Source organism: Taudactylus pleione, unplaced genomic scaffold (assembly GCF_031769625.1).
Source record: "Taudactylus pleione unplaced genomic scaffold, aTauple2 ptg002745l, whole genome shotgun sequence".
NCBI lineage: Eukaryota > Metazoa > Chordata > Amphibia > Anura > Myobatrachidae > Taudactylus > Taudactylus pleione.
In genome coordinates, this window is record NW_028287120.1 from 147557 (window position 1) to 175127 (window position 27571).

The following is a 27571-nucleotide window of genomic DNA, read 5'->3' on the forward strand; positions in this document are numbered from 1 at the left end:
TACTGAGGACACGACGCCGCAGCGGCCAGGACTACACCTCCCGCCATGCACCGCGCCCTTGCCGCACTCTGCTCCCATTGGCTGCCTGAGGGCCGCGCATGCGCGCTGCTCCCTGGAAGCTTCCAGGCACCGTGTTTCGCGCGCGGTGCATTCTGGGGAGGAGACGGGCGGAGCCGCCGCCATTTCGTGCAGACAGTGACTGAGGAGGACGCTGCGCCCGAGGTGCGGTCTGACGGTGAGTGTCCGGCTGGGAGTCCGGGTGTGTGACCGCAGGTGTCCGTGTACCGGGGGCTGTGACGGCTCGCTCTCTGCGCCTCACACTCACCATTCATTCTTACTGCAGCAACCGGGCATGATGAGCCTTGTAGTTCTCCGGTATTGCATCGTGTCAGGAGGGGGAGGCTGTGGTGTAATCACTCCAGGGGGTTAATCCACCTTCCATATTGGGGTAAGCTGCTCTCAATATGGCGGGTGGGTGGTGGGAGGCTACTGGGGTGAGACCCCCTGTATATGGGGGAAGAGGTTGCGGGGGTGAGCCCCCTCTATTTTGGGGAGGGGGGTGTGGAGGAAGGTTGCTGGGGTGATTCTATATGGGGTGAGGGGAGGCTGCTGGGGTGAGCCTCCTTCTGTGGGGGAGTTTAGAGGCTGCTGAGGAGAGCCTCACTCTGAGGGAGCCTGCGGGGTGAGGGGAGGTCGTAGGGGTAAGCTCCTATTGGGTTAGAGGGAAAGTAGGCTGCAGGGGTGAGTCCCCCTGTATATGGGGGGGGGGGGGGCAGGCTGCAGGGGTGAGTTCCCCTGTATATGGGGGGGGGGGGGGCAGGCTGCAGGGGTGAGTCCCCCTGTATATGGGGGGGGGGCAGGCTGCTGGGGTGAGCCCCCCTGTATATGGGGGGGGGCAGGCTGCTTGGGTGAGCCTCCCTGTATATGGGGGGGGCAGGCTGCTGGGGTGAGTCCCCCTGTATATGGGGGGGAGGCTGCAGGGGTGAGTCTCCTCTAGTTTGGGGTAAGCTGCAGGGAAATCTCCCTCTGTGGGGTGGAGGGAAGGTAGGCTGCTGGGGTGAGTCCCCCTGTATATGGGGGGGAGGCTGCTGGGGTGAGTCCCCCTGTATATGGGGGGGGGGGGCAGGCTGCAGGGGTGAGTCCCCCTGTATATGGGGGGGGGGGCAGGCTGCTGGGGTGAGCCCCCCTGTATATGGGGGGGGGCAGGCTGCTGGGGTGAGCCCCCCTGTATATGGGGGGGGCAGGCTGCAGGGGTGAGCCTCCCTGTATATGGGGGGGGGCAGGCTGCTGGGGTGAGTCCCCCTGTATATGGGGGGGAGGCTGCAGGGGTGAGTCCCCCTGTATATGGGGGGGGGCAGGCTGCAGGGGTGAGCCTCCCTGTATATGGGGGGGGCAGGCTGCTGGGGTGAGTCCCCCTGTATATGGGGGGGAGGCTGCAGGGGTGAGTCTCCTCTAGTTTGGGGTAAGCTGCAGGGAAATCTCCCTCTGTGGGGTGGAGGGAAGGTAGGCTGCTGGGGTGAGTCCCCCTGTATATGGGGGGGAGGCTGCTGGGGTGAGTCCCCCTGTATATGGGGGGGGGCAGGCTGCAGGGGTGAGTCTCCTCTAGTTTGGGGTAAGCTGTCGGGGAATCTCCCTCTGTGAGGTGGAGGGAAGGTAGGCTGCTGGGGTGTCCCTCTGTATATGGGGGGGCAGGCTGCTGGGGTGAGTCCCCCTGTATATGGGGGGGCAGGCTGCTGGGGTGAGTCCCCCTGTATATGGGGGGGAGGCTGCTGGGGTGAGTCCCCCTGTATATGGGGGGGGCAGGCTGCAGGGGTGAGACTCCTCTAGTTTGGGGTAAGCTGTCGGGGAATCTCCCTCTGTGAGGTGGAGGGAAGGTAGGCTGCTGGGGTGAGTCCCCCTGTATATGGGGGGGAGGCTGCTGGGGTGAGTCCCCCTGTATATGGGGGGGAGGCTGCTGGGGTGAGTCCCCCTGTATATGGGGGGGGCAGGCTGCAGGGGTGAGACTCCTCTAGTTTGGGGTAAGCTGTCGGGGAATCTCCCTCTGTGAGGTGGAGGGAAGGTAGGCTGCTGGGGTGTCCCCCTGTATATGGGGGGGCAGGCTGCTGGGGTGAGTCCCCCTGTATATGGGGGGGCAGGCTGCTGGGGTGAGTCATACATTATGCACCATCTACTACATCCCGGGAGCTTCGTTGTTCTGTGGGTTCCAGTTACGGGTGTATCACTAATGATATTTAGGCTGCATTGAGCATAGTAGTGTGTATTTAGTGAACGCTTCCATATGGTGCCTCTAACGTCACAGGCAATGTGTCAGAGAGTGCGTGTACAGTCCTGCTTGTGTTCATTTTTGTACTAAACAGGGTTACGTGTGTTTAATAGGCTCTATGTGTCTGTCTTTACAGGGTTAAGACCACTTATTAATGCCTAGAATGCAGCAGCTTGATGTAACATTGTATTTCTCCAACGTACGTTACAGGTCTCCTACATTTCTCCTTATGGAACGGAGTTGGTACGGGCTTTGTATAGAGAGCGGTGGTAATGAGCAGTAAAGGTGCCTACACACACGGCGATATTTTACCCGATCTGGCCGAATACGTCGCATCGGAATGACAGATCGTGTAAAATATGCCCAAATCGTGAGTCCCCACTCACGATCACGATGCGCGTCCCCGCAGGTCCCACATCGCATCTTCAGATCCGCCGTGCTGTAGGGCAGATCTGACCATCTCGAGTCACGATGCCCTGGATAGTTTAGGAGGCACGATGCCCTGGATAGTTTAGGAGGCACGATGCCCTGGATAGTTTAGGAGGCACGATACATCATGTGTCAAATTGGCAGCTTTTTCAGACCAAATCGTGCCCACGACTGCCGGGGAGAGTTCAGGGGGAAATGGTACACATGGTGGGATTGTGGGCACATCGCTGTGTGTAGGCACCATTATACTCTGGTTCATTGTCATGCAGCACATCCTTTTTTTTGTTTACAAGCCTTTATTTTAATGTTTTCCTGTTATACCAGAGCTGCCGATATAAAATCATCAGGCTCTGTATAGGTGATGCAGGGGATAGCTGGCGCCAGTAATGAGCATATATGTATATATCTATGGTCGGCCTCCTCCCATAGATTAATCTCTGTACTGTTGGCTGTTACCGTGCTCCCCTGGTTAGTGAGAGGCTGACTGGGAATAGTATGAATTGACTCTTGTTGTTTCTTGCTCAGACTGCTCAGCCATACCAACCATAAGAGGATCCAGACTGTACACGTGGGGAAGCATGGGCTCGGATAAACGGTAAGTCTATCCCATTACATTGCTGTGTCTCCTGCTAATTTACAGCCCTCCTCTGTCACCTCTGAGGCTCCAAATAAACACTGAATGTTCTATGGCTGCATGCCTGCTTTATAATACCCCTTTCACACTGCAATGCTGGGACACAACCGGGGTTTTGTACACTGGTCCATTCCAGGTGCGACCCGGCTTATTGCCCAGTCGATGATGTCAACGCTGAGATAATCTCCAAGCTTCTTATGTTGTGCACGGGTCCTGGGTCGCATCGTCCCAGGTTACTCGTTCACTCTGCACCATAAGCCAGTTTAAACCCGTGTTCAACCCTGCTTGTTTGAAATGGTGGGTCGCTCAACCCGGTTTGTGGAAGAGCCAGGTTTATTTCAGCCTGGCCCTTTCACGCTGAGCAATAACCTGTTGCTGCACGGTCACGTGAAGTAACCCGAGTTATTGCTGGCAGTGTGACTGGGTATAAGTGGCAGATTCACTTTGAAGCCATGTTCCGCGAAGCCCAGCTGCGTACATGTGGGCCACTTGCAGCAGTGACTTCATTGCAGGCTTTCTCTCATACCCCTATGGAACGGCCCATCATGACCTTCACATAGAATTTAATTACCCCCTAAGTGTCATTGGTTCTGGAGCAGCTTTGTCTGATTGTGTGTAACACTGCAGCAATATTGTGATTAGGGCTCTAGACTCTTAGAACTGGGATTAAGGGTATCTTATGCTACCTGGCTTGGGAAAATGGATATTGCGGTATCTTGTAAAACATAATATTTCTACATCAGAGTCCATAGGCTACACAGGGAGACCTTGGGGGTATAGGTGATGGCAAAGTCATGTGGGCACCACGCAGTAAAATTTTTCTTCCAGGATGCACTGCGTCTCCTCCTATACCCCGCACTCGGGCCAGAGGCAACTCCGTTTCGTTGGGTGCCCAGCCGGAGTCGGGTCACTGGTTAACGCAGTGGGGCTGTTCCAGCCCCTGAAGATTCTTAAGAAGGTTCTTCATTTCTTCTGAGCTGACAGTCCAGAGGACGTCCGCGCTGCTGCTCCGTCACCCCACCAACGCCGGTACTGATCCGGGGATCTCAACAGGGACTCCGAGGTCTGAGCTAGCTGGGACCCCATGGGTATCCCTGGACTGCAGCCGGACGTCACAGGGAGCAGGTAAATGGCGGGTCACTGCGTGTGGTGACCCGCTGAACAACAGTCCTATCCCCCGGGGCTTGGGGACGGCACTAGACCACCCGGGAGTTAATTGCCGGCCAGGGGTGGCAGCCTTCCCCGTTTAACTGCCGGCTCCTCCCCTCTCCTTAGGGCGCCTTTCCACCCCGGTCTGGCTGGGCTGAGGCAGCTCTCCTCCAGGTACGCCCCCTCTGAGTTCTGACGTCCATTTTCTCCGGCTAGTCGCAGATCTTGCAGGACGTACGGAGCCCGGGTCCCCCTACATACCTCTCCTCTATTGTGGTCAGCGTATGTAGCACTATAGCCTACCAGATGCTGAGTCTGCAGTTGAATTGTAGTGACATTGTGCAGGTGTTTCTCCTGCATTGTATGTGACCTTACAATGAGCTAGCGCTCTTTCTTTTTCCTTCTGTCAGCCATATTACTTGTGCTTTTTCTCACTAAGCCCTTACAGTACAAGTGTCAGGGTGTGTATTAAACCCCACAGTTCATTCTGTGTTGTGGGTCACATACATTGTGCACGCTATCCCCTACATTGTCTGGTAGTGGTGATGTGCAAAACTCTGCTCCTGACCTGCTGTCATGCAAGAAATGTGCTGCAGGGTTAGGTGAGGGAGACATAGTACGTGAGGGTTTGTGTGAGATGTTAAACTTCTCCAGGCCCCTCTACTGTCTCAGCCACTTCACAGGAGCCCCATTGGGCGTGCTTTGCTCAGGCATTGACGGCCATTGTAGGACTTTTGACAGTACCCCTTGTGTTTCCACCGCTGGGGTTCCCACAGCAGGTGGTCGTGCCCTCTCAGAGACTGCTTCAGCAGGCTGCACCCATACAGGTTGTTTCTGATCCTCCATGGGTGCATACACTCTCTACTACAGTGCAGAACCTGATGGATGTGCTGCAGGGGGAGGCTCCCCGTAGACCGTCTAAAAGACCATTGCCGTCATCTCTGTCTACACAATATGATAACATGACGTCTGATGAGCCTTCTACACAAGAAGTGGAGCATAAGTCCAAAATTTGTATTCCAGGTCTGATATGGGCTGTCCATTCGGCCTTGGTCATAGAGGACAACGAACCTCCGGCTCCCAAGTCCAAACATGCCCTATTTAATCAGATAGGGGTTATCGCTGCCAGATTTCCTTTATCTGATCAGCTGGTAGATCACCTGGAGGTGGCATGGATATCACTTGGAAAGCGTTACCAGCCTCAAAGATGCCTGGCTTATGCATATCCCTTTGCTGTGGACTATTTTGCGAAATGGGAAACTTCCCCAGTGGTGGATTCTCATGTGACGCGCTTAGTTAAAAGTGCTACTCAACCTAATGCCATCCATGTCTTCCTTAAAGGATACTACGGTTAGGAAGGTGGAGATTTGTTTGAAGTCCATATATTTTCTTTCAGGGGCAGCTTCCAGGCCGGCCATGACTATCTGCTGGGTAGCCAGAGCTATGGAGTTCTGGGCGGACTCTTGAGTCCTTTTCTTCGGATGCTACCAGTGAGCAAGTGAATCTAGAGGGCAACCTCAGAGATTCAGCTACATATATTAATGAGGCTGCTTTGAATGTCGGCTTCTTAACCTCCAGGATTTTGGCTGCGGTGATCTCAGCTCGCCGCTCCCTGTGGCTACGCTCTTGGAGAGCGGATGCGGACTCTAAGAAATGTTTAGAGTGTTTGCCCTATAATGGTCAAGTCTTGTTTGGTCCTGACTTGGATAAGATTGCGGATACGTTGGCAGCAGCTAAGTCTGCGTGTCTGCCTTCTGCTCCTGCTCCCTCTGTGTCCCGGACCTCATCCTATCGGCCCCTAAGTAAGCCTAAAGGTCAGTCCTTTCCTAGGCCATCAGCCCCCAAAAAGCAAGCTTTGAGTGTAAGACGTCCGGCTGCCAAGCCTGACGGGACGGGCCTCCCCTAGGGGGATCCCAGGGTGGGAGGCAGACTTTTTCAGCTCGCCCAGTGCTGGTCAGACCACCACAGACACCTGGGTAAGAGAAGTGGTCTCACGGTAACGCCCTCTCCTTCTGCAGAAGACCTCCCCATCAATTTTTCTGCACATGCCTTCAGTCAAAGACCAGGCCTTAAAATACAGAAGGCAATACAATCATTGCTTTAAGCAAGGGTCATCTTACCTAGTGTTCCCTCTAGCTCCGGCGGCAGGCAGGGCGCCGGAGCTAGAGAGGGCAATCGTGCGCGCGCGTCTGAAAATGGGGCGTGGTTATGAAAAGGGGGTGTGTCTATAAGCCGCGTCCCCTTTTTGTCATACTTGGGGGCGTGCCCGGCGCTTACGGACATGCCGGGCTGCCCCCAAGCGCTGCAGAAAGGGAGAATAGATACCTGGCGCATGCGCCCGGCGTCTATTCTACGGCGGTGACCGGGTCACCGCATGTTTGTCCACCCGCGGGACACTGCGTCCCGCGGGTGAGAACGGCTCCCGCAGGCTTAGGGCAGGGCGCTTTTTGCCCTCCTCCTGGAGGGCAGGGTGCTTTTTGCCCTCCAGAAGGAGGCCAGGGCGCCGCGCCCCGCTAAAACAGCCTAGCGGGAACGCTACGTACCAGTCCCGTTACCCCAGAGGGGAATGGGTTGTTATTGCAATCTTTCTGGTTCAGAAACCAAACTGATCCTATCGGCCTATCCTCAAATCTCAAGTCCCTGAACAGATTCCTCAGGATACCTTGTTTTGAGATGGAAACCCTGCGCTCAATTATACTGGCTATGGAACCTGGGGATTTTATGGTGTCACTGGATATTCAGGATGCATACCTGCATATTCCGATTGCTTCGTCTCACCAGCGTTTCCTCAGGTTTGCTGTACTACAACAACATTTCCAGTTTCGGGCTCTACCGTTCGGCCTCTACTGTATCACGGGTGTTTACCAAAATTATGGTGGTAATGGCAGCCCATCTGCGGCTGCAGGGGGTCCGCATGTTACCCTACCTGGAGGACCTGTTACTGTTGGCAGGGTCTCCAGAGGTACTTCACCACCATCTATAGCTCACGATTTCAGTGCTTCAGACTCATAGGTGGTTGATCAATTGGATGAAGTTCTCTTTGACTCCATCCCAGGGGATGCTCCATCTGGGAACTCTGTTGGATTCACAACAGCATTTTTCTGACAGCAGAAAAGATCTCCACTTTGCAGTCGCGAGTATGCAGATGCCTCCACAGTCGCCGAGTGCCCATCCAGTGTTCTCCCCAGAAAATTGTTCCAGCCGGGTGGCATCAAGAAGGAGCCGGGTACCCTGACCTTATAATGATTTAAACTTAAAATAACATTTTATATATTAATTCTCCGCTTCTTATAAGAGTCCCAATCATCTGATTATGAAAAAGCTGCAAAGTCTGTAGGAACTGGTCCATTTTATACAGTTCCCAGATACTGTCCCCACTTGTAGGCTCCCAAAGTGCCGGGTGGTGCACCCGCAAAAAACAGCCTGGGGAGAACACTGCCTCTTGCTTGGTGGCTGCAGAAGGGTCGCTTCACCAAGGGGCGCCCATTTTGGATTCCGGACTGGGTCCTCCTGATGACGGACGCAAGTGTCTGGGGTTGGGGCGCCGTGACAGGTCCACACTTGTTTCCAGCTTGGTGAACAGCAGAGGAGTCTACCCTGCCAATCAACATATTGGAAATTCAGGCAGTCTTCAGGACCCTGCAACAAACCAGACTCATACTTCACAGAAAGTCTGTGCTGGTTCAGTCAGACAATGCCACGACTGGCTTACATCAGCCATCAAGGAGGAACTCTGTCAGGCGGCAGTGACAGAGGTGTCACGCATTCTGACATGGGCGGATGGTCATCTCCCAGCCATATCGGCAGTGTTCATTCCAGGAGTTTTCAATTGGGAAGCAGATTTCCTCAGCCATCTCGACGTGCATCCCGAGGAATGGTCTCTTGACCAAGAGATGTTTCAGCTCCTAGTGGATAAGTGGGACGTTCTGGATGTGGACCTCATGGCCTCCCGGCACAATCACAAACTGCCAGTGTACGGGTCCAGAACAAGAGATGCCAAGGCTCTCTTGGTATACCCTCTGTCAGTCAAGTGAACCTTCCAGTTTGCGTACCTGTTTCCTCCAATCTCCCTTCTTCCTCGAGTAGATCGGAAGTTCAAATAAGGAGGCACTGTCCTGCTGGTGGCTCCAGCGTGGCCCAGACGTCACTGGTACTCAAATCTGCAGTGTCTCTCCATCGACACGCTGTTGCCTTAACGTCCGGACTTATCTCAGGGTCCTGTCCTTTACCCTGGACCTGGGTTACGGCGTGGTTCTTGAGACTTCCCTCCTAAGGTCCAAGGGTTTTTCTGGCTCTCTGGTTAACACGATGCTCAAGGCACATAAACCAGCCTCTGCCAGGATTTACCACAGGGTGTGGCATACCTTCTTTCAATGGTGTATTCCCAGAGGTTACGATCCCCGGGTGTTTGGGAAATCTAGAGTTTTGGCTTTCCTGCAGGCGGGTTTGGTTCTTGGTCTCTGCATGTCTCTGCTCTTTCCGTGTGGTTCCAGCGAAGGATTGCTGCTCTTCCGGATATCCGCACTTTCCTACAGGGTGTCCTTCGGATTCTTCCTTCCCTTTGTCTCTTCTGTGGCGCCTTGGGATTTGGCTGTTGTCCTTAGGGCCCTCCATTTGAACCTCTGGACTCAGTGGATCTCAAATGGCTTACAGCAAAGACTGCTTTTCTTCTGGCTATAGCTTCCACCAGAAGAGTGTCAGACTTTGGGGCTCTCTTGTTTTTCCCATTTCTATTTTTTCGCCAGGACAGGGCGGTGCTTCGGAGTCTCCCTGAGTTCCTTCCTAAGGTGGTTTCTAGTTTCCACATTAATGAGGAAATTATTGTACTGGCCTTTACTTCTCCAGACCTGTCGGCAGGTGAGGCCTCCTTGGATGTGGTACATGCCCTCAGGATTTATGTGGACTGTACCGGTTCCCTTCGGAAGTCAGACTCCTTGTTTGTCCTCTATGGATTCCATGAGAAGGGGATGGCCAGCCAATAGGCAAACTTTGGCTAGGTGGATTCGCATGGCGATCTCTGAGGCTTACACTTCTGAGGGCCTTCCAGTTCCACCCTCTGTTACTGCTCATTCTACTGTCTGTGGGTCCTTCGTGGGCAGCTCACCATGGTGCCTTGGCTGTTCAGCTTTGTAAGGCGGCCTCGTGGTCCTCTGTCCATACCTTTTGTGAGGTATACTGCATTTGATACCTTTGCTGCTCACGATGCTTCCTTTGGGCGGGGGATTCTCCTCTCTGCACAGGGGCGTTCCCACCCTTAAAGGGACCACTTTGGGACGTCCCCAATGGACTTCGTAGAAAGAGAGATAACAAAGGTAAGTTCCTACCATATCTCATTTTCAAACCTGATGGGAAGGTGCCACTGCAATGAGGTCAGATGATGCACAAGTAACTTGTTCTAGCGTAACATAAAGTGATATTTAACATGAAGGCTGACTTGTTTCTTGTCGCATTCCAGTGTAAGTCGCAGTGAGCGCAGTGGAAGATATGGATCAGCGTTTGATAGAGACGAGCGTGAGGACAGAGTCTCCAGAAATAGACGTAGAGAAGCTAATGAGTACAAGAGATACCGTGATGACCGAGATGATCGATATGATGATTACAGGGATTATGACAGCCCTGATGTAAGTGGGCTCTAATTAGAAGAACATGCTCTAACTTGTGTCTGAGTACACTCCTTTCATATGTACACTGTTCTTTAGCCAATCAGGTCATTGTAATGTGTTTTACTTGGGGAGGAATCTGTCCACTACTGCAGTCATTTTAGTGAGTACAGGGCTGAATGATGTAGTTGGGAGGAGCAGGGTCCCAGAGCAGCACAGAGTGTATCCGGTGATGAGTAAAGTTAGCGAGGACAGAACTCCATGTGATGGGTAGTGACCTGTTGTGAGGCAGCAGGAAGCACATAATGAGTTACATAGTGGGGGGAGCAGAGTCCCCAGCAGCACAGAGTATTTCAGGAGATGGGTGATGTGTTAGTGAGGACAGGGCTGCATGTGACAGGGGCAGTGACATGTGAGGAGAGGAATGGCAACATTAGAAAGCCACATACTGAGAGTTATATAGTGGGAAGAGCAGGGTCCCTAGCAGCACAGAGTATATCAGGAGATGAGTGATGTGTTAGTGAGGACAGGGCTGCATGTGACAGGGGCAGTGACATGATGTGAGGAGGGGAATGGAGGCAGCAGGAAGCCACTGAGAGTTATATAGTGGGAGGAGCAGGACCCCCAGCAGCACAGAGTATATCAGGAGATGAGTGATGTGTTAGTAAGGACAGGGCTGCATGTGGCAGGAACAGTGACAGGATGTGAGGAGGGGAGTGGAGTCATACAGTGGAAGGAATTGGGGTCTCCAGTTAGTACAATAGTGATTACAGCTCCTGTCGGGTGATGGGGTAAGATTGTGTTGTCAGAATCTCTCCTGAATGAAACTTTATACTAGTCGTCTAGTTTTTGTATCATTTAGGAAATGAAACCACTTGTGTTGCTATGTGTTATAGAGCCCTTTTCTTAAGCAATAGTGTCATGAATGTCCCCAGATACTTGGTTGACCACTGTACTAGTAATTTATGCTGGAAGGTTCCTGGATCTCTTCTTATGTTGTCTTCCAGCGAGACAGAGATCGTGAGAGGAGAAACAGCGACCGCTCAGAAGATGGCTACCATTCAGACAGTGACTATATGGACCACGACTATCGTAATGACTATTACATGGATGAGAAGGAGAGCAAGACCATTATGCTGAGAGGTCTCCCTATAAACATTAGTGAAAATGATGTGAGTTCATTAGTGAATGTATAGGGAGTAAGAACATTACAGCATAGGCCTCTCTGGACGCTCTTGTGCAGAATGATTGTGTGCAGGGAGCTAATACTGTTTCTCTTTGCAGATTCGGGAACTGGTGGAGTCCTTTGAAGGGCCGCAGCCTGCTGACGTGAGGCTGATGAAACGAAAAACAGGTGAGGTTCTATCCGGCGTGATGTCGTACAGTCTTACGTGTTCTAAATTCCCACCCCTTCCGATTGCTGTCCCCTGGGGATTAGCCCCCTCTCCATCCCCATACGCCTTCAGGTATTGATAAGGCTTGCCATGGCTAAAAGGAACCTCTGTAGATTTGAGCTTTAATTTATATGCTGCGTGTTTCCTTTGTGCGGTCCTGGTAAGTAAACATGTTTGGGTGTAATGTCTGCTGCATGGTCTATGGTCTGCTCCACCAGCCTTGTTCCTCCTCCCAGCATGCCTGGCTGCCACGTTGTGGTCTCCTTTACCCTTCGGTGGTGGAAAAGGTTGATGATGGAGCTACCTTATGTATAGGTTCCTTTTCATGGCAACCCACTTAAGACAGGCCAGAGGACTGCAACCATGGATGCCTTGCCATAAAGCACTGCTAGATCCATGGGCTTTGTCAGTTGGAGAGATGCAGCTGTGTTTTCTGTAAAAGGAACTGACTAACACTAGTATCCCGTCTATATCTGAATGCTGTCTCTAGGTTTAAGCCGCGGTTTCGCCTTCGTGGAGTTTTATCACTTGCAAGATGCTACCAGCTGGATGGAAGCCAATCAGGTTGCTTCACTCGCCAAGTCTAGAATACTCCTGAGAAATGGCACATTACATATGTCTGTAACCGAGATTGAAAAGCAGAACGAGGATGGGGGGAGGGGGTGAAGGGAAGAGAGGCTTTGAGGTTCCAAGGGACAAGCTCTGTGTACATTAACGCTTTTAGTCCTGCACTAGGACTAATCTTCAGGGAAAAATCCCTATTAATCCATATAAATTATTTAATTCATTTCCTGAGCAAGATGCCAGCCTGGCTTCCTGTATCTGTATGTCCCAGAACTGCTCATGGGGTGTTTAATACCGGAACATTACTGTGTATGGGGGTGTCCACTTCTTTCACCGCAAGGGGGTGCTTTAATGTACACGGTGCTGGTATATGGTCTATGTGATGTGCAGGTGGGGTCCCCTCCCTCTCCCGGGTTACTGCTAAGTACATCTGACAGACACATGTTCAATAATAATTCCAGATGGGCAGCACAGCCTGGTAATGCAGTGGGAGGTACCAGTGTCTGCTAATATTACTGTTCAGCATAGATGGGTATGTTTATAAAGCGCATTTATGTCACTATATTATACTGTTCCTAAATGCCGCATATAGTGCAGATATTTGTAGTTCTACAAATCCCCTCCCCGGGTTGTAGACCGTGTGTTGTATGTGATCTAGTTCCCACATAGTAATCGCTAGGAGAAACTTTGTCATTTGTAGATAAAATAATATTTAATCATCAGATAATGTCCTTATAAAAAGGATCTGATGATTCTCCGGCAACATACTGCAAAGTGTGCCCTAAAGGAGTCGCCTTAGCCAGTTAATTGAAAGTTGTGACCTCGCAGCAACACTTGAGGGAAGCTGTGAGAAGATTATTATCTGGATAGCAGCCAAGTAATAGTATACATCCCCCCCACACACACACACACACACACACACACGCACGCACAGTGATAACAGGGTGGGGTTTGTGGGGTGGAGGGTGTGACGCATCTAATTCAGCTGTGATATTTGTGCACCCAAAGGTCCTCTTGTTTTTCGTTCCCTCATCAGGGGCGGAAGGGGGTTGCACTGTTGCCCCTATGGCTTTGTGACGTGGTTAGGCCGTGGAGGGCTAGCTCTGATAATCACACATGTATTTGCAGACTTGTTAAACTGAAGCCACGTTCAGAGATTGGAAATACTGCGTGCAGTATTCAGACTTCATCGGAGCCCCATGTCCTTGACAATACCCACCCCCCACTCTTTCTGTTTCTTCCCTCGGCAGCTCTGTGCGCCTCTGAATCCCTCTCCTCTATCCACCCCTGTGGTGGGGGTTAGCTGGCAGTGGGTGGTCCTTCCCCACGTTGCTATCCGTTTTAAAGTCGGGAGCTCACTCCCCTCCGCCAGGGGATAGATGTCCACATACCAGGATGCTGGGAATAACTTCTCCTCTTTTTTTCTCTTCTTACAGAAGAAGCTGGTGATCCAGGGGAAGACCATCGCCATGCATTACAGCAATCCCCGCCCCAAATTTGAGGACTGGCTGTGTAACAAGGTGAGCTCTCTGGGAAGGGGGGTGGGGGATGAATGGTAATAACATGGGAGGTAAGAGGCGGGATGCCGGGGACAGCTGAACAGTGACAACTAAGTGCAAAGCTCTCTGGTTTTATAGTGTGGCCTCTACAACTTTCGCCGAAGACTAAAATGCTTTCGATGCGGGGCAGCCAAGACCGGTGAGTGTGTGAGACGTTATGTGTTCAGGTTCTGCTGTGAATGTAATTTGTGTATGGGCATTTTCTGTATATCTAAAGCTGCATACACACGGTACAATCTGCGCAACCAACGTTATCGCTGAACTTTCTGTAGTGCAGGATAAACAATATTGTGTGTACACACTGATATCTATGATAGACATTGTGTGTACACACTGATATCTATGATAGACATTGGGTGTACACACTGATATCTATGATAGACATTGGGTGTACACACTGATAGATATATATGATAGACATTGGGTGTACACACTGATAGATATACAGTTAGGTGCCTAAATATTGGGACAACTGACAAAATGTTCATATTTTGGCCTCCACCACCACAATAGCTTTGAAATGAAACAACAAGATGTGATTTACCTGCAGACTTTCAGACTTAATTTGAGGGTAATTACATCCAAATCAGGTGAACGGTGTAGGAATTACTACGGTTTCTATATGTACCTCCCACTTTTTAAGGGGCCAAAAGTAATGGGACTATCAACTCAAAAGCTATTTCATGGACAGGTGTGGGCTATTCCCTCATTATTTCACTATCAATTAAGCAGGTAAAAGGTCTGGAGTTGATTCTAGGTGTGACATTTGCATTTGGAATCAGTTGCTGTCGACTCTCAATATGAGATCCAAAGAGCTGTCACTATCAGTGAAGCAAGCCATCATTAGGCTGAAAAATCAAAACAAACCCATCAGAGAGATAGCAAAAACATTAGGTGTGGCCAAATCAACTGTTTGGAACATTCTTAAAAAGAAAGAACGCACCGGAGAGCTCAGTAACACCAAAAGACCCGGAAGACCACGGAAAACAACTGTGGTGGATGACAGAAGAATTATTTCCCTGGTGAAGAAAAACCCCTTCACAACAGTTGGCCAAATCAAGAACACTCTCCAGGAGGTAGGTGTATATGTGTCAAAGTCAACAATGAAGAGAAGACTTCACAAGAGTGAATATAGAGGGTTCACCACAAGATGCAAACCATTGGTGATCCACAAAAACAGGAAGACCAGATTAGAGTTTGCCAAACAACATCTAAAAAAGCCATTACAGTTCTGGAACAACATCCTATGGACAGATGAGACAAAGATCAACTTGTACCAGAGTGATGGGATGAGAAGAGTATGGAGAAGGAAAGGAACTCCTCATGATCCAAAACATACCACCTCATCAGTGAAGCATGGCGGTGGTAGTGTCATGGCGTGGGCATGTATGGCTGCCAATGGAACTGGTTCCCTTGTATTTATTGATGATGTGACTGCTGACAAAAGCAGCAGAATGAATTCTGAAGTGTTTCTGGCAATATTATAAGCTCATATTCAGTCAAATGCTTCAGAACTCATTGGACAGCGCTTCACAGTGCAGATGGACAATGACCCGAAGCATACTGCAAAAGCAACCAAAGAGTTTTTTAAGGCTAAAAAGTGGAATGTTCTGCAATGGCCAAGTCAATCCCCTGACCTGAATCTGATTGAGCATGCATTTCACTTGATGAAGACAAAACTGAAGGGAAAACGCCCCAAGAACAAGCAGGAACTGAAGACATTTGCAGTAGAGGCCTGGCAGAGCATCACCAGGGATGAAACCCAGCGTCTGGTGATGTCTATGCGTTCCAGACTTCAGGCTGTAATTGCCTGCAAAGGATTTGCAACAAAGTATTAAAAAGTGAAAGTTAGATTTAGGATTGTTTAGTTTGTCCCATTACTTTTGGCCCCTTAAAAAGTGGGAGGCACATATAGAAACCGTAGTAATTCCTACACCGTTCACCTGATTTGGATGTAATTACCCTCAAATTAAATCTGAAAGTCTGCAGGTAAAGCACATCTTGTTTGTTTCATTTCAAAGCCATTGTGGTGGAGAATAGAGGCCAAAATATGAAAATTTTGTCAATGTCCCAATATTTATGGACCTGACTGTATATGATATAGACATTGGGTGTATACACTGATAGATCTATATGATAGACATTGGGTGTACACACTGATAGATATATATGATAGACATTGGGTGTACACACTGATATCTATGATAGACATTGGGTGTACACACTGATAGATATCTATGATAGACATTGGGTGTACACACTGATATATGATAGATATTGGGTGTACACACTGATAGATATATAGGATAGACATTGGGTGTACACACTGATAGATATCTAGGATAGACATTGGGTGTACACACTGATAGATATCTATGATAGACATTGGGTGTATACACTGATAGATATATATGATAGACATTGGGTGTACACACTGATAGATATATAGGATAGACATTGGGTGTACACGCTGATAGATATGTAGGATAGACATTGGGTGTACACACTGATAGATCTCTATGATAGACATTGGGTGTACACACTGATATATATGATAGATATTGGGTGTACACACTGATAGATCTATATGATAGACATTGGGTGTACACACTGATAGATATATAGGATAGACATTGGGTGTGTACACACTGATATATAGGATAGACATTGGGTGTGTACACACTGATATATAGGATAGATATTGGGTGTACACACTGATAGATATATAGGATAGACATTGGGTGTGTACACACTGATATATAGGATAGACATTGGGTGTACACACTGATAGATATCTAGGATAGACATTGGGTGTACACACTGATATATATGATAGATATTGGGTGTACACACTGATAGATCTATATGATAGACATTGGGTGTACACACTGATAGATATCTAGGATAGACATTGGGTGTACACACTGATAGATATCTATGATAGACATTGGGTGTACACACTGATATATATGATAGATATTGGGTGTACACACTGATAGATCTATATGATAGACATTGGGTGTACACACTGATAGATATCTATGATAGACATTGGGTGTACACACTGATAGATCTCTATGATAGACATTGGGTGTACACACTGATAGATATCTATGATAGACATTGGGTGTACACACTGATAGATATATAGGATAGACATTGGGTTATATAGGATAGACATTGGGTGTGTACACACTGATATATAGGATAGATATTGGGTGTACACACTGATAGATATATAGGATAGACATTGGGTGTGTACACACTGATATATAGGATAGACATTGGGTGTACACACTGATAGATATGATAGACATTGGGTGTACACACTGATAGATATGATAGACATTGGGTGTACACACTGATAGATATGATAGACATTGGGTGTACACACTGATATATAGGATAGATATTGGGTGTACACACTGATAGATATATAGGATAGACATTGGGTGTGTACACACTGATATATAGGATAGACATTGGGTGTACACACTGATAGATATCTATGATAGACATTGGGTGTACACACTGATATATGATAGATATTGGGTGTACACACTGATAGATATATAGGATAGACATTGGGTGTACACACTGATAGATATCTAGGATAGACATTGGGTGTACACACTGATAGATATCTATGATAGACATTGGGTGTATACACTGATAGATATATATGATAGACATTGGGTGTACACACTGATAGATATATAGGATAGACATTGGGTGTACACGCTGATAGATATGTAGGATAGACATTGGGTGTACACACTGATAGATCTCTATGATAGACATTGGGTGTACACACTGATATATATGATAGATATTGGGTGTACACACTGATAGATCTATATGATAGACATTGGGTGTACACACTGATAGATATATAGGATAGACATTGGGTGTGTACACACTGATATATAGGATAGACATTGGGTGTGTACACACTGATATATAGGATAGATATTGGGTGTACACACTGATAGATATATAGGATAGACATTGGGTGTGTACACACTGATATATAGGATAGACATTGGGTGTACACACTGATAGATATCTAGGATAGACATTGGGTGTACACACTGATATATATGATAGATATTGGGTGTACACACTGATAGATCTATATGATAGACATTGGGTGTACACACTGATAGATATCTAGGATAGACATTGGGTGTACACACTGATAGATATCTATGATAGACATTGGGTGTACACACTGATATATATGATAGATATTGGGTGTACACACTGATAGATCTATATGATAGACATTGGGTGTACACACTGATAGATATCTATGATAGACATTGGGTGTACACACTGATAGATCTCTATGATAGACATTGGGTGTACACACTGATAGATATCTATGATAGACATTGGGTGTACACACTGATAGATATATAGGATAGACATTGGGTTATATAGGATAGACATTGGGTGTGTACACACTGATATATAGGATAGATATTGGGTGTACACACTGATAGATATATAGGATAGACATTGGGTGTGTACACACTGATATATAGGATAGACATTGGGTGTACACACTGATAGATATCTAGGATAGACATTGGGTGTACACACTGATAGATATCTAGGATAGACATTGGGTGTACACACTGATATATATGATAGATATTGGGTGTACACACTGATAGATCTATATGATAGACATTGGGTGTACACACTGATAGATATATAGGATAGACATTGGGTGTACACACTGATAGATATGATAGACATTGGGTGTACACACTGATATATAGGATAGATATTGGGTGTACACACTGATAGATATATAGGATAGACATTGGGTGTACACACTGATAGATATATAGGATAGACATTGGGTGTGTACACACTGATATATAGGATAGACATTGGGTGTGTACACACTGATATATAGGATAGACATTGGGTGTACACACTGATAGATATGATAGACATTGGGTGTGTACACACTGATATATAGGATAGACATTGGGTGTACACACTGATAGATATGATAGACATTGGGTGTACACACTGATAGATATGATAGACATTGGGTGTACACACTGATGTATATGATAGACATTGGGTGTACACACTGATAGATATGATAGACATTGGGTGTACACACTGATATCTATGATAGCTATTTGTCAGTGAAGTTATCCTGCCACGTCTCTGAACATGCAAATCGTGCTGAAATCGTCCAAGTTGGCCTGCATGTACGGACCGCCATAGATATCATTATCGTCCATGCGGGAACGCACATCGGTGGTCGTTCGCTGCGTAAAAATACTATTTATTGTTGAACGATATTGTCATCGTTCATAAATATCGTACCGTATGTACACACCTTAAAACATGTCTTTGTATTGGTTAGAGATGTAGATTTTTTCCTTGTGTGAAACCTTCTTGTCACCCCACTGGCTCTGACATTGTTAGGATTAGCGATTGGTCTCATTTGCTGCATCTCTGTATAATCTGGAGCAGGATGCGATCGTACAGTTACTTTGTTCTCAGTCCCTGCCTTTGCTGTAGGGGTGTACATCAGAGTCTTGTTGCTCTTTCCAGGATCGCTCATGTTAAGTCTCATCATTGTGTCCCTTCAGATTCTGATATGGAAGCACCTTCAGGAGCCTCCGAGTCCCTGCAGTCCGCTGACTACTACAGTGACAGTAAGTGTTTCTAAGGCTTCACAAGCTACAGATACTATGTATACTGCTTATGTCTGGGGAGTGGTCGCTCTGTATATTGTAGCTAGGGGGTAAGGGACACTATACTGCTTATGTCTGGGGAGAGGGCACTCTATATTGTAACTGGGGGCAGATGGACACTGTAGGTCAGTGCTCTGCATATTGTAACTGGGGGGAGAGGGACACTGTATATACTGCTTACATCTGAGGAGGTCAGCGCTCTGTATATTGTAACTGGGGACAGGGAAGGGAACGTTTACTGCTTGCTTCTAGGGAGGGGGCACTGTATTGTAACTGGGAGGAGGAACACTATACTGCTTACATTTGGGGTAACTAGAGGGAGGTGGCACGATGTATGACTTACATCTGGGAAGAGGGTACACTGTACTAAACTATGGGAGGAAGGGTCACTGTACTGTCTGCCTCTGGGAGGAAGGGTCACTGTACTGTCTGCCTCTGGGAGGAAGGGTCACTGTACTGTCTGCATCTGGGAGGAGGGGTCACTGTACTGTCTGCCTCTGGGAGGAGGGGTCACTGTACTGTCTGCCTCTGGGAGGAGGGGTCACTGTACTGTCTGCCTCTGGGAGGAGGGGTCACTGTACTGTCTGCCTCTGGGAGGAGGGGTCACTGTACTGTCTGCCTCTGGGAGGAGGGGTCACTGTACTGTCTGCCTCTGGGAGGAGGGGTCACTGTACTGTCTGCCTCTGGGAGGAGGGGTCACTGTACTGTCTGCCTCTGGGAGGAGGGGTCACTGTACTGTCTGCCTCTGGGAGGAGGGGTCACTGTACTGTCTGCCTCTGGGAGGAGGGGTCACTGTACTGTCTGCCTCTGGGAGGAGGGGTCACTGTACTGTCTGCCTCTGGGAGGAGGGGTCACTGTACTGTCTGCCTCTGGGAGGAGGGGTCACTGTCTGCATTACTTCTGCAGTTGCTTTGGTATTGGTAGGGAGTAATGATAGAGGTGAATTGCACTATGTATACCCCTTACATCTTAGTGATCAGGGGAGCTGCTATGTATACCCCTTACATCTTAGTGATCAGGGGAGCTGCTATGTATACCCCTTACATCTTAGTGATCAGGGTAGCTATGTATACATCTTAGTGATCAGGGGAGCTGCTATGTATACCCCTTACATCTTAGTGATCAGGGGAGCTATGTATACCCCTTACATCTTAGTGATCAGGGGAGCTGCTATGTATACCCCTTACATCTTAGTGATCAGGGGAGCTGCTATGTATACCCCTTACATCTTAGTGATCAGGGGAGCTGCTATGTATACCCCTTACATCTTAGTGATCAGGGGAGCTGCTATGTATACCCCTTACATCTTAGTGATCAGGGGAGCTGCTATGTATACCCCTTACATCTTAGTGATCAGGGTAGCTATGTATACCCCTTACATCTTAGTGGTCAGGGTAGCTATGTATACCCCTTACATCTTAGTGATCAGGGTAGCTGCTATGTATACCCCTTACATCTTAGTGATCAGGGGAGCTGCTATGTATACCCCTTACATCTTAGTGATCAGGGTAGCTATGTATACCCCTTACATCTTAGTGGTCAGGGTAGCTATGTATACCCCTTACATCTTAGTGATCAGGGGAGCTATGTATACCCCTTACATCTTAGCCTTGAGTGGAGGTAAAGTGATCGGAGATAAGGCACCAGCCAATCAGCTCCTAACTGCCATGTCACAGGCTATATAAAGACAGGAGCTGATTGGCTGGTACCTTATCTCCGATCACTTTACCTCCATCCAAGGCTTAGTAAATAGACCCCCTATGTCGGAATTGTTTAATTTTTAATGGACTAAAGGTGGTATGAGGGTGGGATTTGGGTGGCTTATGTGCTGTTTTCTGTGGAGAAGATCCCTTTGTATAGACAGCTGGGTGTAACCTTATTAGGTGGCTATGTATCCTCAGCCATAATCCTCCGGAACATCGGGCCACACACTGTGGTGCATTCCATCCTGGCTGCACTGGCTCCATATGTTTCACTCGTCATCAGCAACATCCGGCTTATCAAAGACAAACAGACCCAGCAGAACAGAGGGTTTGCCTTCGTCCAGCTGCCGTCTGCACTGGTGAGTGCTGAGAGAGGATAGAACTATGATATAATCTCTGTCCTGTGCCTGGACGCAGGACTCACGTGTGATCTCCCTCTTACAGGAAGCCTCTCAGCTCCTGCAGATCCTGCAGACTCTTCATCCACCTCTCAAAATAGATGGAAAGACAATCGGTGTTGATTTTGCTAAGAGTGCTAGAAAGTGAGTATTTCTGTGTAGTCACTGTGTTATTTTGCTGCTTGTTAAAGGACCAATGAACTAGAGGCACGTAGTAACTATTGCAGACGTGCAGATATAAGGTTCTGTAACATGTCGGGACATTGATGGTATGCAGAGTCTGGCTGCCTAATAAGTGTATCTGAGGGTGGATCTGAGGTTATACGGCCTCTATTTCATGAGAAGAATACAGGTGCATGTTCCAGACTGGAAGTGTCTTCCATGTTCTGAGGGGACATTTAGACAAACCTCAGGGAATCTTGGTGCGATATATGTCTCTAGCTGTGTTTTTGTTTCCTTGCTGTAGGGATCTTGTGTTGCCGGATGGAAACCGAGTGAGCGTGTATTCGGTGGCAAGCACAGCTATTGCAGCAGCTCAGTGGTCTTCCACGCAGGTAAGGCTCTACCCGTCCCCGGCACAGTCCTGCCAGCTGCCTCGTTGATGTCTCCCAGTCTTTGATGTGTTTGCTACATATATTGTGACATCCATTTTCTTTTCCCTGTGCTTGAAGTAAGCCCCTCTCTCTCCTGTTTAGGCTCCGCAGAGCGGGGAGGGTGCAGATTATGGACATTCTCAGCAAGGACAGGAGGGATACACACAAGTGAGTGTTACTGAGCCTATGACTTGCTATTGTCGCTGACTTATTACAGCAATAGCTGACCTCTCCCTTGTTACCACTCCCAGGATAGCCAGCCATTCTATACGCCTCAGAGTGGGGCAGCTGAACAGGGCACATCGGCAGCAGGTGAGTGGGGGAGCAGGTTATGTGCCATTTAATGAGCGGCCCGTATTATACAGTAATGTAATAAGCTATTGTTTGTTCCACAGAGGGCACCGCTCCTGCCACTGCTAGCACCAGCGCCGCTGTGGTGTGCCAGAGTCCGCAGCTCTACCAACAACCTGGCTCTCCGGTAAGTGAGATTTTATGTTTAGGAACGATTACAGAAAAAAAAAGGGGGGGAGCATTGAAAAACGGAGAAACCGCAGCGCATATTACACAGAAACAAATGTAAAATGTGCGGAAGTCACTAAAACTGACAGATCCCTACAAACCAGGCACAGTGGATGGAGGGTAAGCATTGGGAGGAGAAGGGTGTAAATAGGGGGTAGTATTGGGGAAGCGATAAAGTCTGGAATTCGGTTTCTTTAGTAACATATTGTGTCTCTTTCCTGCCAACCTCAGTTACTGGTATCACCGCTCTGCCCGCTGTCTGTTCCTGTACTTGGCTGGAGCACTTATTCCACTAGATCAGAGGTTCCCAAACTTTGCTATTACAGTCCATGTTTTAAGGATAGCCATGCTTGAGCACAGATTACTTAATTGGTACCTCAGTCAATTTGATTTAACCATGTGGCCTCAAGCATGGATCTCCTTAAAACCTGGACTGTACTGGTGGAGTTTGGACACCTGCACTAGATGTTTACAAAGGGAACTTTGTGGTGTCCTCACTAGACCTGACCAGCGTGAAGGTCTGTTGTATTTATATAGCTGAGTGATAGTCATTTGTTACATCACGGCATTTCTGAGGTTCCTGCTCTGCCATTATATCTGGCTATTCTGTCTCCCTAGACACAGCCCAGCTCCAGTGCCACGGCCAGCTCAGCGCCCAGCACAAGCGCCGAAGAAGCTGCTCCCCCAAATGCCATTATACCGGGCGCAAAATATTGTAAGTACAGCGCTCTGTTACTCCGTCCATATGGCCCCTGGTGGATCAGAACACGCTTATAGTATGTTATATTGTTTTCAGCTGTTCCAGACACGTCTACATATCAATACGATGAGTCCTCTGGATACTATTATGATCCACAAACTGGTCTTTACTACGATCCCAATTCCCAGGTAAGCTGTGTGCTGCTCCTGCTGGTAGGACTTTTATTGTAGAGATCCAAGTTCCTCACCGCACGTTGTCTGTTTCCATAGTATTACTACAACTCCCTGACGCAGCAATACCTGTACTGGGATGGGGAGAAACAGACATACCTGCCAGCTGCAGAGGGGGCATCACAGAGTGGCACACAGGCCAATGGTGCCTCCACCAGCGGCACTAAGGAGGGAAAGGAGAAAAAGGAGAAGCCAAAAAGCAAGACAGCCCAGCAGGTAAGAAGGAATCTGCACCAGCCTACCACCTGGCCCACTTGCAAATCCCCATGCCCCCCCACCATGGCTCCCTTGCACGATCTCTCCCCCACCTTGCACCTGTGCTGCACCCCACCCGACTCCCTTGCACCTCATGGCTCCAACTTGACTCGTTTTCAGATTGCAAAAGATATGGAGCGCTGGGCAAAGAGCTTGAACAAACAAAAGGAGAACTTCAAGAATAGCTTCCAGCCCCTGAGTGCGCGTGATGAGGAGAGGAAGGAGTCTGCAGCAGCGGATGCCGGCTTCGCCTTGTTTGAGAAAAAGGTGAGTTGTCCACATGCAGCTCTCTGCATCCATTGACCACATGGAGACCATGCTCACTCAGCGTGTAATATTTCCTCTACAGCAAGGTGCATTGTTGGAGAGACAGCTGTTTCCGGACATGATGATGATGATGGCTGCTGAGGAGGAAAAACCTCCCAAGGTGAGAATGAGCCCCTCCATGTAATTCGCAGTGTATCTTGTTCCCCCCCTGTATGTGTAGCGGGCGCTCTTCTGTAGCTCTCATTAAGCGCTTTGTTCCCCCTGTATGTGTAGCGGGCGCTCTTCTGTAGCTCTCATTAAGCGCTTTGTTCCCCCTGTATGTGTAGCGGGCGCTCTTCTGTAGCTCTCATTAAGCGCTTTGTTCCCCCTGTATGTGTAGCGGGCGCTCTTCTGTAGCTCTCATTAAGCGCTTTGTTCCCCCGGTTTGTGTAGCGGGCGCTCTTCTGTAGCTCTCATTAAGCGCTTTGTTCCCCCGGTATGTGTAGCGGGCGCTCTTCTGTAGCTCTCATTAAGCGCTTTGTTCCCCCTGTATGTGTAGCGGGCGTTCTTCTGTAGCTCTCATTAAGCGCTTTGTTCCCCCGGTTTGTGTAGCGGGCGCTCTTCTGTAGCTCTCATTAAGCGCTTTGTTCTCCCTGTATGTGTAGTCGGCGCTCTTCTGTAGCTCTCATTAAGCGCTTTGTTCCCCCGGTATGTGTAACGGGCGCTCTTCTGTAGCTCTCATTAAGCGCTTTGTTCCCCCTGTATGTGTAGCGGGCGTTCTTCTGTAGCTCTCATTAAGCGCTTTGTTCCCCCGGTTTGTGTAGCGGGCGCTCTTCTGTAGCTCTCATTAAGCGCTTTGTTCCCCCGGTATGTGTAGCGGGCGCTCTTCTGTAGCTCTCATTAAGCGCTTTGTTCCCCCTGTATGTGTAGCGGGCGTTCTTCTGTAGCTCTCATTAAGCGCTTTGTTCCCCCGGTTTGTGTAGCGGGCGCTCTTCTGTAGCTCTCATTAAGCGCTTTGTTCTCCCTGTATGTGTAGTCGGCGCTCTTCTGTAGCTCTCATTAAGCGCTTTGTTCCCCCGGTATGTGTAACGGGCGCTCTTCTGTAGCTCTCATTAAGCGCTTTGTTCCCCCTGTATGTGTAGCGGGCGTTCTTCTGTAGCTCTCATTAAGCGCTTTGTTCCCCCGGTTTGTGTAGCGGGCGCTCTTCTGTAGCTCTCATTAAGCGCCTTGTTCCCCCGGTATGTGTAACGGGCGCTCTTCTGTAGCTCTCATTAAGCGCTTTGTTCCCCATGTATGTGTAGCCGGCGCTCTTCTGTAGCTCTCATTAAGCGCTTTGTTCCCCCGGTATGTGTAGCGGGCGCTCTTCTGTAGCTCTCATTAAGCGCTTTGTTCCCCCTGTATGTGTAGCGGGCGCTCTTCTGTAGCTCTCATTAAGCGCTTTGTTCCCCCGGTTTGTGTAGCGGGCGCTCATCTGTAGCTCTCATTAAGCGCTTTGTTCCCCCGGTTTGTGTAGCGGGCGCTGGTCGCAGCTTACAGCGGTGATAGTGACAATGAAGAAGAACCAGAGCGGCTGCAGGGAACGGTGGATGAGGAGAAATTAACAGACTGGAAGAAATTAGCGTGTCTATTGTGTCGCAGGCAGTTTCCCAACAAAGATGCTCTAACGAGACACCAGCAGCTGTCGGACCTACACAAGGTGCGTGTGAGGAAACTGGCTCCGACTCCTCCATAACTGCTCCAGGCAGCATTACGCTATATACATTCTGTTATTGACTCTTACAGCAAAACCTGGATGTGTACAGACGATCGAAGCTGTCTGAGCAGGATCTGGAGGCCCTGGAGCAGCGCGAGAGAGAGGTGAGAACCAGCCTCGGAGGTTATACTTACTTACTCTTTCTGGTCTTTCCTATAATTATCAGAATCTTCCTGACATCTCATCCGATGTATGAGTTACGACTTCGCTCTAGGCCTTTCCTGCAAATGTCATTACTGATTAGGATTCTCCTTCCTCTGTAGTCTAAGTACAGGGATCGGGCAGCCGAGCGTCGGGAGAAGTACGGCATTCCCGAACCGCCAGAGCCCAAGCGGAAGAAGCAGTTTGATCCCACTGTGGTGTAAGTGTCTGATCTCGGGACAATAGAGTGGGATTAAGCCTCCAGTTGGAGCACAGGTCTGACCACATCCCATCTTGTATCACAGGAACTATGAGCAGCCCACCAAGGATGGCATCGACACTAGCAATATTGGCAACAAAATGCTGCAAGCCATGGGCTGGAAGGAGGGCTCCGGGCTTGGGCGAAAAAGTCAGGGAATCACGGCCCCTATTCAGGTGAGGATCTATGGCACAGGTTCTCAAACTCGGTCCTCAGGACCCCAAACAGTGCATGTTTTCCAGGTCTCTCTCAGAATCACAAGTGAGATAATTAGCTCAACCTGTGGAGCCGTTAAAATGTGTCAGTGAGTAATGAATACACCTGTGCACCTGCTGGGTGAACTGCAAATAGTGAACTGTGTGGGGTCCTGAGGACCGAGTTTGAGAACCCCTGATCTATGGTCTCCAGGTTCCATATGCACATTCTATATTATATGTACTTATAGTGTGATAAATGTGAGAATCAACTAATTATATAGAACTCTCTCACCTGGCTACAACTGCCGGGATCGTTCCGAGTCTTTCCGGTGTTGCTAAATATATTGGCATAGCCTTGTGTTACCTCTGCGCTCACCCCTCCCTCTGCTTGCTGTATGCACTATAAGCTCTCCAGGATGTTAATCGCCGAGGATTGGGCGTGATGAGGCTGAGGAAGGGGTGAGGTCTGTGGGCGCTGTGACGTGGGTATGTGAGTGGAGTTCTCCATTAATATTTCTGTTATTCTACTTGCTTAGATATTTATTTGGAGCAAAAGGCACCTTCACCGAACAGTGCTTGGAGAGGGAATTTAGAATTGCTTCCGTTACTGAACCTCCGTCTTTCTTTACAGGCTCAGGTCAGGATGCGCGGTGCTGGGCTGGGCGCTAAAGGAAGCTCGTATGGCGCCAACACATCAGATTCTTACAAGGACGCAGTGAGGAAAGCCATGTTTGCGCGGTTCACGGAGATGGAATGAGCGAATGGAAATGTTTGAACTTTCCCCTCTAGGGGGCAGCAGTAGATCAGCAGGGCCGCATTTTGCTGTCCAGGACCGCTGTGACCTGAGGGGAAGGGGCCGCTGTCCCCTGTAAATATGTATAATGAGACTCTGTACAGTGTAAATATGTTTGTTTCTATGTTAAGGTTGTGAGAGAGTGTTTCCTCCACTCGGCCACAGAAGAGAGGACTTTACTCTTTCTACCTGAGGAACTTTGTACAGTTTTGTTTCGCCCTTTTTTCCCCCCAATGAAATAAATTTCAAAGCAAAATCCACACTGTGTTTACATAAAATGGAAGACACTAACCCATGCGATTGGTGGTGATCAGCATACAGAGCAGGTTATATACTGATGCGGCCAGCAGGAGGCAGTATGTTATCTGCTCAGATATGAGTCTGCCATTCCCAGCTGAATGTGTGATGCTGCAGCTTGTTAGTGCAGACATACCTTGTGCTGTGCTCCAGACTAATGGTAATTCAT

General features: G+C 48.7%; 1 protein-coding gene across 2 annotated transcripts; it reads left to right on the top strand.

Annotated features, from left to right (window-relative positions):
• The first annotated feature begins 129 nt into the window (after positions 1–129).
• Positions 130–27365, top strand: RBM5 (RNA binding motif protein 5). Of its 2 annotated transcripts, none has more exons than XM_088466261.1 (25): positions 130–235; positions 3218–3287; positions 9931–10096; positions 11083–11247; positions 11360–11429; positions 11960–12033; positions 13470–13553; positions 13671–13731; positions 19214–19279; positions 21202–21380; positions 21466–21563; positions 21886–21973; positions 22115–22180; positions 22264–22324; positions 22408–22490; positions 23150–23246; positions 23328–23419; positions 23501–23677; positions 23837–23983; positions 24066–24143; positions 25476–25658; positions 25745–25819; positions 25979–26076; positions 26162–26291; positions 26944–27365. In XM_088466261.1, the coding sequence occupies exons 2-25, from the start codon at positions 3271–3273 to the stop codon at positions 27067–27069; spliced, it is 2481 nt and encodes an 826-aa protein (XP_088322387.1). In that variant the 5' UTR covers positions 130–235; positions 3218–3270; the 3' UTR covers positions 27070–27365. The 2 variants fall into 2 exon arrangements, with proteins under 2 accessions (XP_088322387.1, XP_088322389.1); XM_088466263.1 differs by having other exon boundaries at positions 21220–21380.
• The last annotated feature ends 206 nt before the right edge of the window (positions 27366–27571 follow it).

Bases quoted from the DNA above. Each gene is read 5' to 3' on its own strand.
- RBM5 (XM_088466261.1), top strand. The intron at 21,381-21,465 runs GTGAGTGCTGAG...TCCCTCTTACAG, and splicing joins TCCAGCTGCCGTCTGCACTG to GAAGCCTCTCAGCTCCTGCA. The intron at 23,420-23,500 runs GTAAGCTGTGTG...CTGTTTCCATAG, and splicing joins ACTACGATCCCAATTCCCAG to TATTACTACAACTCCCTGAC.